The following is a 15,795-nucleotide window of genomic DNA, read 5'->3' as shown; positions in this document are numbered from 1 at the left end:
AGGCGTCCCACGGGCAGGGACCCGCGAGCGAAGGGGGCGGGAAGAGGGTTCGGGAGCGCGCGCCACGTGACCCGGCGGCTCAGCCCGCTGGCGAGTTTGACAGAAGTTTGAATCGGGCCCGAGGGCTTCGGGCGGCCGGCGGGGCAGAGCGGCAGCCGCGGTCTCGGCGAGCGCAGGCAGCAGCGCGCGGCGACGCACCCCGCCAGCCTGGAGCCCGGCCCGCCCCCGGCCGCCCGCGCTCGCGCCCCGCTCGCTGCTCCCGCCGGGGGCCCGCAGCCCCCCGCCCCGCCGCGGTCCTCGCAGCCCCCGGGCCCAGGCGTCCAGCCCGCGCGCCGCGCCCCGGCGCCGCTGCGGCAGCATGTCCTCGACGGAGAGCTCGGGCCGCACCGCCGACAAGTCGCCGCGCCAGCAGGTACGGCCCGCGCGCCCCTCGGCCCGCCAGCCCCCGGGGCGCTCTCCTCGCCCCTTCCCCACCCGGCCGGCCGTCCCGACCCGGGTTCCTTGCCCTCCCCGGGGCGCGAGTGGCGGGGAGGGCGCGCGGCCCTGGGCCGGGGCTCCCACCGCCCTGACGTCGGCCGCGTGCCCGCAGGTGGATCGCCTGCTCGTGGGGCTGCGCTGGAGCAGGCTGGAGGAGCCGCTGGGCTTCATCAAAGTTCTCCAGTGGGTGAGTCGCTGCCCCAGCCCCGGGCTATTTCGGGAGCCTGGGCTGTGACGCTGCCCCGAAGCAATGTGGCCCGGCTGGGGGTGGCGGGGTGGGGGGTAGACGGGTGCAGCGGCCAGCCGTAGCGGAAGGGTGGGGGGCGGCGACAGGTGGGCGGGGGAGGGGCGGGCTGGGGCTGCTGCTCCAGGAGTTGGTGGCAGGAGCGTGAGGAGCTAGGCATGCGGAGCCCCGGATTCGGTCCTTCTATGTGCAAGGAGCCTTTGCCCAGGGCGCTCACATTTCACCCGGGCGAGAGGACCCGGGTGTAACCTTTCCAGAACTCTGATCCTGCACATACCGCTCTTCGGTGGAGCCAGGGGGGAGGAGGACGAGAGCGACGAGGTCCGCTCTTCACAAGGAGGGAGGCGGAGGAGGGCAAAGAAGGGAAGGAGGAGGCAGGCGGTGGAAACCAACTGCCCCCCAAACCCACCCGGACCTGGCTGATCAGGGGTTGAGCTTAGAGCGCAGGCTGCCGGCTCCGCGGTTTCCCTATTGAGGACACTGGGGTATTAATCTCGGGTCCTATAACTGAGTGAGAGAGTGGGCAAGTGAATGAATGATTGCACGACTCTAGGATTCAAGAAAAGAAAAATTAATTAAGACAAAAATTAGCGTGGCTAAAATGTGGCTCATAGAATAAGAACACTGAGCTGGGAGCTGGGGCCCTGGGTTCCAGACCTGGGCCTGCCTTTGCCAACTATGTGACCTTGGGCAAGTCATTTCTCTGGACCTCAGTTGTTACCTCACTAGTCAAATGGGGGCTGGGAGTTGATCAGACTATCTATAGGGTCCCCTTATGCTTCCGAGGTCTAAGATTCTAAATAGGCTGATGTACTAAAATATTGCGCTACGTTAGGACTTACCCTGTGACCTTGAAGAAATCACTTCTCCCTGGGCCTCAGTTTCCCCTGTCATGGCCTAGGGGAAAAACCATCTCTTTGCCTTACTGGTTAGTTGAGACAGATAGTAAGCTATCTGTCCCTCCCAGCGCCCAGGGCCTCCTAGGTACAAATTAGGAATGTGACGGGTCATTCTTTTAAATCATAAAAACTTGTTGGGGCCATTTAATGCACTGTCACAGCAGAAGAGACTTAAGTTAGACAATCCATCCACCAAAGGGTGTGTGAATGACTTAATTAATACGCCCTCCCCACGGAATTCAGCTAGGGCGTAAGTTAGCATTAATGCTGAGAAGGATTGAGTTCTAAAGGGCTTTGAACTCATTGGAGACAGAATTAGCACTGTGTCACCAATTCCTAAATCATGGTTTGGATGAGAATCATTAAATCTGGAATCCAGGGGCAATGGTACCTTCAGGGTTATCTCTGGATATCTGAGACCCTCTTGGGGATATAGTCCAGCCTGGGGAGCTGCCAAGTGAAAACTCGGGAACCTGGCAGGGACTTTCCGCTCTCTCTACTGCCTCAAGAGCAGCTGGGTCAACTGCTGACTGAGCCCTTTCTCTTCCGCTTACTACCCTCCTCTGATCCACCCCTTGAGGACCAGAGGGGGCGTAAAAAGATGACGTCAGGACTCCAAGTGACAGCAATCCAGAACTAGCAGAGCCACTGAAAGAGTGACCCGGAAGAGCTGAACCTGAGGCCCAAGAGTACAATTTTATCACAACTAGACAACTGGATCCAAGGAAATTTTGAGAAAGACTGTTAAGACGTGAGGGAAAGAAACATGGAGAGTATTAGACCATGGATTGTATTCCCTGGGGAAATTCTGGAAAGCTCCAGTATGCAATCCCTTTGATCCTTTCCTCATCCCCTTCTCCTCTTCTTTCCCCTTTTGTACCCCCACCGCCACCCCATGCAATGTACTCAACATCTCTACAAAGGCTGCACAAAGCGATGCCAGGGAATGATCCAGACTCATCCCAGGGTCCACACCGATGCCCCAAGAGTCAAGACCTGTTTAACGTTTATGATCCTCAACTTCTTAGAGAAGGGCTGTACAAAACAGAGGCCCTTTTCTTTCATAATGCTAAGTCCAGGGTCCCAAGCTAGACTCTGAACACAGCCTTCATTCACAGGGTAGCTTCTCAAGGAGACATGGTTTGCTTTTACTGCCATCTTGGTGAGATCAGGCGGCATGAGTTTCAATTGTCCTGAGTCTCTGCTGATGAGCCAAGATAAAACTACACGGGCAGCAGCACCCGAAATGACCATGAAAATATCATTTGGGTTCTTTGCTAACTTTCTGCTTGGAGGGATCAAATGCTCCTGACTAGAGGAGAGAAAAAAAATACAAATCTTGGTGTTATGGTAATGGGAATTGAAAACTTTTGTTGTTAGTATTACCAAAAAGAAAAGGTTTTACTGGAATTCTTGTGAGAAGACAGTCATATTCTTTTATTAGTAAGGAGTTTGGCTTAGAGTATCTTTTTATTTTATTTTTTTAAATGTATGTTTTATTTATTTTTCAAAGATCCATAGATCACACAAAAGAGTCCCTTTTTAAAATTCAAAAATTAACTAATCTGACCTTAATTCCAAGTATGGAGTCTGGCTAAGGCTACACTTAGCTAGAGAAATAACAGAGGCATAGACCAATTATTGGTGAATTCTTTTTAAAAAAGAAAAAGGCAAAAAGACTTTAAGGCCAGATGGACCTTGGTTTGAATTCCATCTCCTCTGCTTTCTGGCCATGGAACCATGGGTCAGTGATGAAATCCTTATAGACCTCAGTTTCCATATCTGAGATAGGTGGTGTTAGACCTAGCTTATCAGCCCCTGGGGGGTACCACAGGTGGTAGTACCTGCACAGCATCTGCCTTGGGAGCATTCAGGAAGACTATGGTGAGGAGCCTGGCACGCCAGAAGGTATTCTGCAATGCAGGTTCCCTTCCAGCCCATGCCTGCCCATCCCTGCCTCCTAATCCTTAGTAACACTTTACCCCCTCATGCAGAAGGTTCAGCTAGACTTGTTCTTTGGTGAGTTTATTCAGATGTCGCTGCCAAATCCTGGCTTTGATGGTAAGGTACAAAAAATGTCTCCAGGGTTAGTAATTATTTCCATTTGCTTATAAGTAAATCATATAAGCTTTAACTGGTGTCCCGTGATCGATAATTCACCTTTGGGGCACCAAAGTCACTTGCTTGGCTCTGGGGTCTCTGTAATGCAAAGAAACCATTTCAGTAAGTGTGGGGACACCATCAGAGTCCATAAAACCAATGAGATGCTTGCGGGAGAAGGATTTGGGGAGGGAACCTGTCATCCTTGTGCCCCGCACGAACTAGTGATGTTAGCATTCTCGGGACTGACACGGGATGATCACCAAGTCAGCACCAAAGCTCATCCTTTGCTGGGAAAGTTATGTGACATCCTTCTAAAAGAGATGCAGAGGCTGGAGGGGGAGGAGGTAGACCCTTCCTGTGCCCAGCAATCCAGGTCCAAGAGGAGGAAGACTGGTCAGCACCAAAACTCAGGGATTTCCCCTTGTCTCAGAGCCCCACTCTCTCCTTGGATCCTGTTCTTTATGGCAGTTGGCTCATCTCAGAACCTTGTGCTTGGTGACAGGTGTGGCTCCAGTTCTGCCTCTCTCTTCGCTGTGGCTCAGTCACCTGTCACAGGGAAGAAAGCAAAGCTGACGCAGAAAGGTGGATGGGGCTGGGAGAGGATCTGCTCACAAATCCGAGGGGCAGAGCTAGTGGGAAGCCTCCTTGTAATCCTCACTGCATGTGGGAGAGATCTCTAATTTAGCTTAATACTTCTGCAAGGTGGGGTATTCTTTTTGTTGGTTCATTTTAACATGACACTCTTGGTTCTGCTTGTGAACTCTTGAGAACAGGAGCTGAGTCTTAGTCATCTTTGCATCTCTACCACCTGGTATGAAGTACTCAGTAATGTTTGTTGAGTTCAGGAAAGAACCCAGTGGAAAGAGCACTGGAGAGGGAATCAGGAGACATGAATTCTAAGCCTGCCTCTCATATCATCTAAACCTAACCTTGGGAAAGTCACCGTCTTTTGGGGCTGCAGTTTTCACCTCTGCAAAATGAAACTTTTGGACTTGATAATCTCTGAGATCCTTTTTGTTCTGTGAATCTGTGAGATTCTCCTTAGATGTTTCCTTCCTTTTCCTTATGTAGCAAATTGTCTATTATCTGCACCATCTGGCTGTGTGACATTCAGATTTAATCATATATTCCAGTTAATCAAGAGTTATCATGTAAGGTATTTAGAGACTCCTGACTTTCAAAGTATCAGAATACAAGAGAATACAGTTAATACTAAAGTTATTATGAGTTTTGCCCTCTGAAGAACCAGAAAGTAGAGTTCAGGGTTCTGAGGACCTGAGGGTCATTGTAAAGACATAGCAGAATGTTCTGCAATAATGGAAAAGCTCCAGAATCTGTGCTGCCCAGTATGGTACCTGTTAGCTACATGGTTCTATTGAGCACTAGAAATGTGGCTTGTGTGGTTGAGGAACAGGATCTTTAATTTAATTCATCATTATATATATTTTTAGGAGGTACTGGGGATTGAACCCAGGACCTCATACATGGGAAGCAGGCACTCAACCACTGAGGTATACCCCTCCCCAGTTTAACTTAAAATTTTTTTAAGATTTATTTTTATTTATTTCTCTCCCCTTCCCCCCACCCCCATTGTCATCTGCTCTGTGTCCATTCACTGTGTGTTCTTCTGTGTCACATTCTTGTCAGTGGCACACCGGGAATCTTTGTCTCTTTTTGTTGCGTCATCTTGCTGCGTCAGCTCTCTGTGCGCCACTCCTGGGCAGTCTGCGCTTATTTCACGCAGGGCGGCTCTCCTTATGGGGCGCACTCCTTGTGCGTGGGGCTCCCCTACACGGGGGACACCCCTGCGTGGCACGGCACTCCTTGTGCGCATCAGCACTGCGCATGGGCCAGCTCCACACGGGTCAGGAGGCCCTGGGTTTGAACCCTGGACCTCCTGTGTGGTAGGTGGATGCTCTATCAGTTGAGCCAAATCAGCTTCCCTAATTTAATTTTAATCCATTTAAATTTAAATAGTCACAAGTGGCTGGTGCTACCATATTGGAGAGTGCAGATCTAGAATATGAGTTCCCTGAGTAGAGGGTTTTTTTTCTTCTTTTGTTCTAAGTGCTAAGTACCAATGCCAGTATCTGGTACATGGTAGATGTGCAATAAATGGCATCTTCTGTAGATGTTCAGGAGAGCTTGTCAGGAGAGTGCTGATGAAGAGAAGGCTCCATAACTGGCTGTTTGTGGCCCCAAATTTGGAATACCTACTTCCTTAGGGAACCTTTAAAGAGCGATTCACTGGCTAACTGCCAACATGTGCAACTATGTCCAACAGTGCTGCTCTTCCTAGAATGTAACACCCTAATCGTGTCCAGTTCTGGGCACCAGAGGCTAAGAGGAATAAAGAAACTTCTAAGAGGAATCAGAGAGCCACAGAGCTGATGAAAGATTGGAGAAGGCCTAAGAGGAAGAGCCAGAGATGTTCCATTGTCCAGGCCACTGAGGCAGCTTTGGGGCTGTGAAGGGTTATCACTGCACAGGCTTTGAACTACTTCTCCCCAGCTCTGTCAAGAAGGCGAGCCAACAGCTGCACCGCAGCCTCTCTGAGTTAAGTTGAGCAAGGAGGTTTTGGGCATTGGAGAGAGGTTAACTATCCCCTATCCTGGGTGTCTTTAAAAATGAGGAGCTTCCTCGTTTATCTGAAATGAACCACCTGGAAATAGAGAGGTGCCCATTATGACCTTTAGAGAGGGGTCCACGGCTCCGGCTTGGAGAAGAGCTGCCAGGCCAGGCCGTGGGAGGCGGGGCGGTGGCGCTGGACCCCGCCCAGGGCAGAGCGCAGCTGTCGCAGGCCCGGCCAAGCGCTGCCCTCAAAAAGCAAGAGAATGCTAGAGCTGGGAAAGGGCTCTAGATTACTACTGCAAATCCTTCATTTTCTTCATTTTACAGTTGAGGAAACCAAGTCTCAGAAAGGAACTGACCTTTCAGAGGTCACCTAACTAATTAGCAGCTACAACTAGAAGAACCCAGATTTCTGACTCCCAACCTGGGTCTTTTCCCCCTCTATCATACTAACAAGAATTAGCAACCTAATGGGCACCCCTCTATTCTAGACCCTGGGCGCAGGCCTGGGATGGAGATTAGCTCTCTTCTTAATGCTCAAGCCACAGAGGCACACACAGAGAAACATACTGAAAATGAGCCCTAAACAGAATAAGCTCACTGCTGAATAAGAGTGACTTACAGGGAGCGGATGGAGCCCAGTGGTTGAGCACCTGCCTCCCACATACGAGGTCCCGGGTTCACCCCCCATTACCTCCTTTTAAAAAAAAAAGTCTGATTTTCATGGTGTACGTGCACAGGAAACCAAGCCTGAGCAGACAATGTAGGAGGATAATAGATTCCATTTTCCCAACCCCTTTTCTAACCAAAGTGTGCTTCCCAAGAAAGAAATTTGAAAATGATAGGAATGAGGAAATTTCGCTTCAATAAAGATGGGAGGTTTAGTAAAACGTGATGATAGGCGAAGAGGAAACCAGTTCCGAGTGATCTGAATGCCTCTGGTTCTTCACATGGAGATATGGCGGCATCAGCAGATTACAGAGGGAAACACCAGAGGGGAAACAGTAGTGGAAGCTGATAAGGCAAGTGCAGGGTACTTTTCTCTGGGCTTGAGCCAGGACTGTTAGAATCGGCCCAGCCAGCACTGTGGTTGGAAGGAAATGTGCCTTTGAGGTGGAAGAGGAGTTAGGCTGGCAGTACCATGGGACAGCCACCTGGCCCCCTGGCTCCTCTGAAGGCTTGGCAGAAGTTGTCCCCTCCAGCTACATCCCTGCTACTGAGGCAGGAAGCTGCGAGGAGGGAGCCACGAGGTAAGGACAAGATTTGATGCCTGGTTCAAGGGAGACGTGGAAAGCACTGCAGGCATGCCTGATCTAGGTTGGAGCAGGGCAGTCTATTTCCAAGCGTACTTCTCCCTTGGGGAAGAGATTTGAGTCTAACTGAACTAGAAGTTCCCAAAAGCCTGATTCGCAGAGGTTTCGTGTTAGCCAGCATCTTCAGGAGATGACCTATGGCTTCCAAGGTCAGGTCCAGTGGGAAGACCTAGAAGCCGTCCATTTCCTTTCACTTCATCTCCTTCCCAGACACTGCTCAACGCCAACCTTGTTCATTGGGCTACTTGGTCCAGCACCCTGTGCAGTGAACTAGCCCCTTGAGTCCGGGAGACCCATGGAGGCCTGGAGAAGCTTGAATAAAGGGAATCTTGGTCCTCCTCCCCCGCACCTGTACCCTACTGGGAATCAAGCGAGTGGTTCTGAAGGGATTTGCCTCGGCCAGCTGAGGCTGCCTGGCTCACGAAGGGGTCTCGCTCTCCCTCAGCTCTTTGCTATTTTCGCCTTCGGGTCCTGCGGCTCCTACAGCGGGGAGACAGGAGCAACGGTTCGCTGCAACAACGAAGCCAAGGACGTGAGCGCCATCCTCGTTTCATTCGGCTATCCCTTCAGGTGAGAGGAATTGCTGCGCCCAGCACCCCAGCAGGACCTCGCCCACGGGATTGGCGGGACCTGGTTGGTGCTCCCCTCCTCCCCCTCCCCCTCCTCCCCCCTCCCCTCCCCCTCCTCCTCTACTTCCTCCTCCCCCTCCTCCTCCTCTCCCTGCTCCTCCCCCTCATCGTCCTCCTCCATGTCCTTCAGAAGCCTAAAGGTCATCTGTTGTGTGCCACCCCATATTCAAATAGAAAGAATTACAGGAGTTGTGTTCTTTCTGCCCTTTGGGAATTTTTCAGACACACTGACCAGAGGAAAACATCAGGGAAACACAGATCATTGTGACAAAAATGTTCCGGTTCATAGTCAGCCAACAGCAGTGAACAATAGTGCAGAAAGAACCCGTGCAGCGCGGGATGGCAGCTTAGAGAAGTCCGGGCCAGTTGGGCAGGTCTCTCTGGCCCTCAGCAGCTCCCTTCCTGCCTTGCTAGTACTTAAACCCTTGAGAGGTGATGAACACAAGGAGGTACAACTTGACCAGGAGGGAGAAGAGAACACTCTTCTGGGTATCTGGGAGCTTAGGGAGGGAAATGCGAGTGTTGAGAGGAGAATGCGGACAGGAATTTCTAGTATCAGCACCCAAGTTAGTGAACTACCTTTGGATGCAATAGGCAGTTTTCCTCTAATATTTTGTTCAAACAGTCTCATTTTGGGGCCTAAATAAGGCCTGAGAATGGGAGGTTCCAACCTTGTAGACCTCTGCTTCCCAGGGGGAGAATGAAGCTGACTTGTCTGGTAGTTTGGTTACCAGAAAAAAGATTGACCCTATTGTGGCTGTGACCTAAAGGTCCTTGAAAATCCTGGAAATCCATGGTCTCCACGACTGAGCAGGTGGCTGAGTGTGGGGTGGCAGCAGAGGGGGAGGTAGGGTTTGCCTGGGGCCCCGGGAAGTGTGTGAGAGCCCTGTCTTGGCTTAAGCCTCCCTCCACCGCTGTTACTCCTTAAGGGCCCCCGTGCCGGCGCTGTAAGAGTCCCGGGTGAGAACAGCACGGGACTCCTCCCGGGGCAGCGAGTGCTCCCCGCCTCCCCGGGGAGAGGCCCGTCGCGAGCTCGGGGCGCTTCTCTCCCACCCTCAGGTTGAACCGGGTCCAATATGAGATGCCTCTCTGTGACGAGGACTCCACCTCCAAGACGCTGCACCTCATGGGGGACTTCTCTGCCCCTGCCGAGTTCTTTGTGACCCTGGCCATCTTTTCCTTCTTCTACACAATGGCCGCGCTTGTCCTCTACCTGCGCTTCCACAAGCTCTACACGGAGAATAAGCGCTTCCCGCTGGTGGTGAGTGGGTGGCTGCCTGGGTCAGGAGGGGCGCAGCGGAGGAGGCTGAGCTGGGAGCTGGCAAGCCAGAACTGCAGGTTAGGGAGGACACACACGGTGCCTTTCCTGGGGCTCTGACATCCGTACGGGGAGCCTCCTGAATCTCCCTGCCAGCGCTTGGCTGTGGGTTCCTTGAGGGCTAGTGGGAGGCCCAAGTCTCAGGACCCTGCCCCTACCAGCCTCCCGTCACTTGCTCCTGCTCACAGAAAGCTCAATAGCAGCACAGAGAAGCAGGCTTGGGCTCAGATTGCCTGGCTTCAAATCCCAGCTCTGTCCCTTACTAGCTGTATGGTCGTGACAAGGTACTTATGCTCTCTAAGCCTCAGTTTCCTTGACTGTCAAATGGGGATGAGCCTAGTGTGTTCCTCATAGTGTCTTGGGGAATGAAATGAGACAGTGCATGAACAGTCTCTGGTACACAGTTAGCCTCAGTAAGTGTTGGCTGTTACGATGACTATTGCCCTGTACTCTCTCTCTATCCCAGACATGCAAGGTGGACTTGGGGGATCCGATTTGTCCCCCTGCAATCTGCCCTTACTCTGCCTCTAGTTACAGCTGAGCAATGGAGAGCAAAGGAGAGGCTGGGAGAGCAGAGTGGGGCATCTTGGCCACTTGGGCTTGGGGTGAAGCTGATAGCAGATGTCGTAGTGCATTGTTGCCTGACCTTAGCTCTAAGGACAGGGGCAGGGGAAGCCGAGAGGCAGGAGTCCTTTGGTGGCAGTGAACAGCTTCTTCTGATGTGCTCCCTGGGGTTCCAGGTTTGGGGCAGAATCGGAAGAGGCAGCTCTCCCAGCACCCCAGAGTCCTAGTGCCTCATGGCAAGAGGAAAAGAAGTGGGAGATCATGGAGTCTGAGTGTATTTCCTGTTCATCTGCTTCTCCCAGGACTTCTGTGTGACTGTCTCCTTCACCTTCTTCTGGCTGGTAGCTGCAGCTGCCTGGGGCAAGGGCCTGACCGACGTCAAAGGAGCCACGCGGCCATCCAGCCTGACCGCAGCCATGTCCGTGTGCCATGGCGAGGAAGCCGTGTGCAGTGCTGGGGCCACGCCCTCCATGGGGCTGGCCAACATCTCCGTGGTGAGACCTGTGGCCACTGCAAGGGTCTGGGGGGAGCCAGTGCCATCCCAACTGCCGAGGCCCATCCCAGCTAGCAGGTTCTGAGAGCGACAGGAAGACATCCCCAGAGCTGGTATCCCCTGCACCTGCCGTTGGTTGCTGGCTCCTGTTAGACCCTGAGAAGACATTATGTGACCCATTTAGCCTCCCGTTCCTCTCTCCTGCACTCTGCCTTCCCATTTCCCTTCTCGTCTTTCCACCTCCGGGCAGGCCTTGACTGCCTTCCATTTCTCCTGCCTGTTTTATGATGCATGGTGTGTGTGTGTGTGTGTGTGTATACACACGGGCAGGTGAAGGGGAGCACTGTCAGGAGCAGGGCTGGGACTGGGTTCAAAATTGGAAGCAGATCCAGAGTGAGTAAGAAGGGGCTCATGGCTCCTCAGGCCTCCAGACTGTAAAGGGGCTTGAGGCAGTGGTGGGTCCTGCTGTAGTGCACGTTTGGCCAGGTCAGTTGTTAAAATGCTGAAATAGTTCCATACCAGTTGGTAAACAGTTTGGGCTTTGAGCTTCTCAAATGCTCCCTGTCATTCCAGCCACCCCGGCCCTGCCCCCAGCATGCTTTGGACCTCACCATAGCCCAGCAACTGAAGGGTTTCGTGGCTGGCACCCCACGGAGGCTGGTGCTTGCTGGACCCCTGCTGATAAATTGTTTCCGCCAACATTTTATTGTGAACATGTGCACACATTCCGCAAAGTTGAAAGAACGTTACCGTGAACACCCACATGCTCACCCCCTGTACCGTGCCATTAACATTTTATTAGACTTGCTTTATCACTTATCTATCTGCCGTTCTCCATTCATCAAACCAATTTTTAATGCACTTCAAAGTTAATTGCAGACATCAATACATTTCCTCCTAAATACTTCTGTGGATAGGTTTTAAAATATTTTGAATAAATATTTGAACATAGCCCATCCGAGTCCCCGGCCTTAGAGAGCGGTACCTTGGACAGCTCCGGCCACACCCACCCTGCGGAAGATGCTCCAGACAGGGCCTGCGTGTCATGTGGGACGCTCCAACGAGACCCTGACTCTTGGCTCTTCTGCATGAAACTCCACCCAGGAGCCAGGTTCTCCTAGCAACCAAGCTGCTCCCTGGGCGCATGCAGAGACAGAGTTGGACACTAACCAGAGAACCCCTTAGAGGAAGGTGGCCTTAAACCCCGCCTCTCTACAGTGCTGTCTCTAGTCTTCCTAGATCGCTGTGCCTCTTCCCACCACACCCTCGCATGCGCGGGTGCACACTCAGTGACTTTCCCCTCGTTGTTCCCACGATGCCCCCCCCCCACTAGTCTCACAAACTCCCTTGATGTCTTTGCAGCTCTTTGGCTTCATCAACTTCTTCCTGTGGGCCGGGAACTGTTGGTTTGTGTTCAAGGAGACCCCGTGGCATGGGCAGGGCCAGGACCAGGGCCAGGGCCAGGGCCAGAGCCCCAGCCAAGAGAGCGCAGCCGAGCAGGGAGCGGTGGAGAAGCAGTAAGCAGCCCCCATCTGGCTCCTCCCGAACAGGACAGCACCTCTTCAACCACCTCCAGCTGCCAGGACCTTCCTCCTTCCTCCTCCAACTCCCACCCCCCATCATCCTGGGCTTTGACCTCTGAGACAACAGATGGGCAGCCATCAGCAGTTGGACACCTGGGCAGCCCTGACCATGGCTTCCTATCTCTCCTCCTGCTCAAGCCCCGGATGGCCGGAGCTCAGTCCTTCTCATCTACTGCATGGACCGAGGCCTCTTACTTGGGGTCTTACCATCTCTTAGAAAGCCTCTGTTGGAGGTGAGGGTTGGGGCAGGAGACCAGGGGCCTGAGACTGGTTCCTGGCAACTTCCTCTATATCAACCTGTCAAGCTTCAATAAAAGGGGGAGGGAGGGGAAATTGGCTGGCAATCTTCTCCCTGGTCCTCTTGCATGGAGGGCCCAGCAGTGGTTTAGTGACTCCTCCTCAATGGCTGTCATACCGATCCTTGTGTCTACACTGATCACTGGTCAGTCCAGAGCTCAGTGTCCTTTCCACTGTCCTCTCTGGCCTCTGCTAGCCCGTGTGTGAAACCAGGAGGCCCACTAGCCTAGAAAACACCCCTTTAGAGGGTCCCCATGAGCCTGGACTCAGTGGGGAGCAGACAAATTGCAACTGAGTTGCACCTTCAGTCATCCCCACAAGAAACTAAAACCAGAAAACTTGCTGGCAAAATCCATTTCTTCTATTCCCTCAGTTCCCCAGCTTCCCGGACTGGGGCACTTTCCACCAACACTTTAAACTTATACTTACCCTAGAAACTCCTGACCTCCCTCCCTGTCCTCCTTCTTAGACTTGGTCTCACATTTGGGACACAAGAGGAGGGGTCTAGGGACATTTCCATTTCAGACCCTACCTGCTACTCCAACCTCTCTGTTCATCTCCCTTCCCCAGCCTCTTGGGTCTGAGGCACTCGAGATCCTTTTCAAAGTCTGTCCAGGCCTTCTTTTCATTCCTGTGGGGCCAGGTAGGGGCTTTGGAAGGGCTCGAAGGACCACCCATGAGGCTAAGTTGTCCCAGAGCCCCAGGACGTGGATCGATGGACCCATTTCTTCCTCACTCTCTGCTCATTTTATTCTTCCTGCTCCTCCTCTCTCATACTTCCCCTTCTAACCTTTACAAAAGAATGGGCCCCTTCTCACTGCCCCCTCTACCCTCCCCTTACTTCCTCATTTCTCCCAGGCCCTACCCCTTCCCCAGTCCAGGGCAGGCCAAAGCTATTGGTGCTTCTTCACTTCGGGACCCAGTTCCATATTTGTCGTTGTGTGTCTCCTCTCCTTGACAGTGCCTTCACTTCTCTCTGGACCCCAAGGCCTGAGAGTAAGGGCTGACTGGGTAAGGGCCATCCATTTCCTGCTCAGCTCAAAACACCTCAATCCACCCTGGTCATCCGGCTGCCCAGGGAGGGATGAAGAGGGAATCCAGTGCCACTTGGCCCACTGACCATCCCCAAAGTGAAAGTGCCCTGTGTCCATCTCTCCCGCAGGGCTGAGTCAAACCCTCCAACCTTCTCCCGTCCCTGAAAGTCATTCATAGTAATGAGTGCATTGGCACCCAGGAGTCAGGACCTCTGACTTAGGGCCAGTCATTTCCTCTTTGAATCAGAGTTTCCCCACTTGTCAGAGGGAGTGTGCGATTTACATCAAGTCCTTTCGTGAAAGAGCTATCTGGTTTTGTTTTTTAGATTTTGGGAAAGGGATTTGAGGAGGGAAGAAAGGATGATGAGAGTGTTTCTAAGTCTGAACGTCTCTCTCTGTCCTGAGCTTCCCTATCATTTCTCAAGGACAATGGGGAACAGTTTTGCCTAACAGTTCCAGGGACACAGAGAACAAAGGGGTAAAATTGATTCTTCTTCACGCGGGCCCCCGTGAGGGTCTGTGAGCAGCTTCTACTGGAACTTTGGATTCTGTGTATGTATTTATAATTTTTTTTTTTTTTTTGAAATGTCATGGATATAAAGTGTTCTTATTTGGGGGCCGAAATTAGCAACTGGCCTTTCCGCTAGGGAAAGAGGAGTATTTACTCCTTCCCAGAATTCCCAGCTCAGAACCTGCCCTAGAGCAGAGAAGGCTCTTTCTCCTTCTCCTCTTGTTCTCAGCCAGAGGAGCCTTGGTTTAGGTTATAGCCTCTCTCTCCATGGCCACCCTTACAAGTAAGGCCATTTCACCTCATCACCTCCAGAGAGCCAGGCTAGGCCAAGTGCCAAGGTAGGGCTGTCCTCAAAGGACTCCCGGTCCCTCCAACCAGGGCTGGCATTACTGTTTTGCCTAGTGGGGCCTGAGGTAGGAGAAGGTGTCTGGTTTCTTCAGCTGTTGCAGGAGGCCAACAAGCAGGATACTTGTCCTTTGCCCTAGTAAACCCTGACCCTGCCAGGGTGCCCACCTAGGACCTTTCCTGGACATGAGTTCTATTTGCCATCATGGTCATAGGTCTCCTACTTCCGGGATTGCAGACGGGGGTGGTGGGGGGGTGGAGAATGTTGCATGTTGTTTTCTGGTGCTTGTTATTACACATTTGAATAAACAGTGCTGCAAGCATTGCTATGAAGGAGCCAAGATTGGAAACCCTCTGGGGATTTAAGAGAAAAAAAAATGTCCTCTCCCTTGCTTTAAGTTCTTGGACTGATATCAGTATTTCCACCAAGAGTTATACTACTCCTCACCAGCCTGCACTCCAAGCCATGGGTTCTGCTGGATGAGTAGTTGTTCCTAGCAGGCCCCAGTCTGGCGACATCTTTTTTGGTTGCACCCAATTAGTTCAAAGTAACTGGGACTCCGTAGCAAATGTGGGGCGAACTCAAAAGGTGAGGGAGAGTGGTTTCCACAGATGCTGTTTGCTTTTGCTATCTTAACATCTGTGGACTAGACAAGCCTCCTAGCAGGAGGTGAGGGTCATATGCTTTGCCCTCTTAACTGTAAGTTTCTTGATGAGCAAACCTGCACCTCTTTCCACCTTCCAACAGTCAGTATCCGTGTTACCTTAGCATTTTCTAGCAAAATACACTTGATCGCAATTTCCCATTCAATTTCTGGGGATTCCTGGATCCTCTAAGGATCATCTATGGATCTCAGGCTAAGATCCCTGCTCTGAGAGACTATCCTTTGAAGTACTTAAAACTCCCCTGGGTGAAAAGGAGAAGAAAGTCTTAAGTTCCAAAGTCATAGACCTTGGCTTCTTTGCCTCCAAATTTGGTTTCTTCTCAGCTGAGTATGGTGTGAGGTGTGAGGGCTGAGGAGGGAAAAGAGGATTAGTATCTCTTTTCTGATGTGGTAGCGAGGGGAGGGGCAAGGCACACTTTTGTCTCTTAATTGTGTGAGGGTGGGAAGAAATGTCATCAGCTGAGAAGAATACAGCGGTGGCTGATTAAGGCACTTTCCAGGCTGAAGGTAGCAAGGAAAATGACAGATCCGATGAGAAATCTCCCTATGCCGAGGCTCCAGTAGCAACACTTCCAGCAGAGAAAATATTCATTAGAAAAAGAAGCCAAAGTGATGGATGGAGTCAGGGTCCTGCCAGGGTTTGGGAAGAGGCGGTACAGGGTATCGATCGCAGATCTCAAGAGAGAGACGGATCAGCAGAGATGCTGCAAACACCAGCAGCCTCAGGGCTGGCTCTTGGCTGGCAGGCA

The 15,795-nt window shown here is 52.1% G+C and overlaps 1 protein-coding gene across 1 annotated transcript; it reads left to right on the top strand.

Annotated features, from left to right (window-relative positions):
* Positions 1-326: 326 nt before the first annotated feature.
* On the top strand, positions 327-14,734 carry SYPL2 (synaptophysin like 2). Its single transcript, XM_004448960.3, has 6 exons — positions 327-412; positions 590-664; positions 8,053-8,177; positions 9,296-9,497; positions 10,421-10,612; positions 11,974-14,734. The coding sequence occupies exons 1-6, from the start codon at positions 359-361 to the stop codon at positions 12,130-12,132; spliced, it is 807 nt and encodes a 268-aa protein (XP_004449017.1). The 5' UTR covers positions 327-358; the 3' UTR covers positions 12,133-14,734.
* The last annotated feature ends 1,061 nt before the right edge of the window (positions 14,735-15,795 follow it).

This window comes from Dasypus novemcinctus, chromosome 9 (genome assembly GCF_030445035.2).
Source record: "Dasypus novemcinctus isolate mDasNov1 chromosome 9, mDasNov1.1.hap2, whole genome shotgun sequence".
Taxonomy (NCBI): Eukaryota; Metazoa; Chordata; class Mammalia; order Cingulata; family Dasypodidae; genus Dasypus; species Dasypus novemcinctus.
This window is presented reverse-complemented; position numbering and strand designations above follow the sequence as displayed.

Coding starts and splice junctions, on each gene's coding strand:
- SYPL2 (XM_004448960.3), top strand. CDS start 359: ATGTCCTCGACGGAGAGCTCGGGCCGCACCGCCGACAAGTCGCCGCGC. Junction 8,178..9,295: donor TCATTCGGCTATCCCTTCAG/GTGAGAGGAATT, acceptor TCCCACCCTCAG/GTTGAACCGGGTCCAATATG. Junction 9,498..10,420: donor ATAAGCGCTTCCCGCTGGTG/GTGAGTGGGTGG, acceptor TGCTTCTCCCAG/GACTTCTGTGTGACTGTCTC.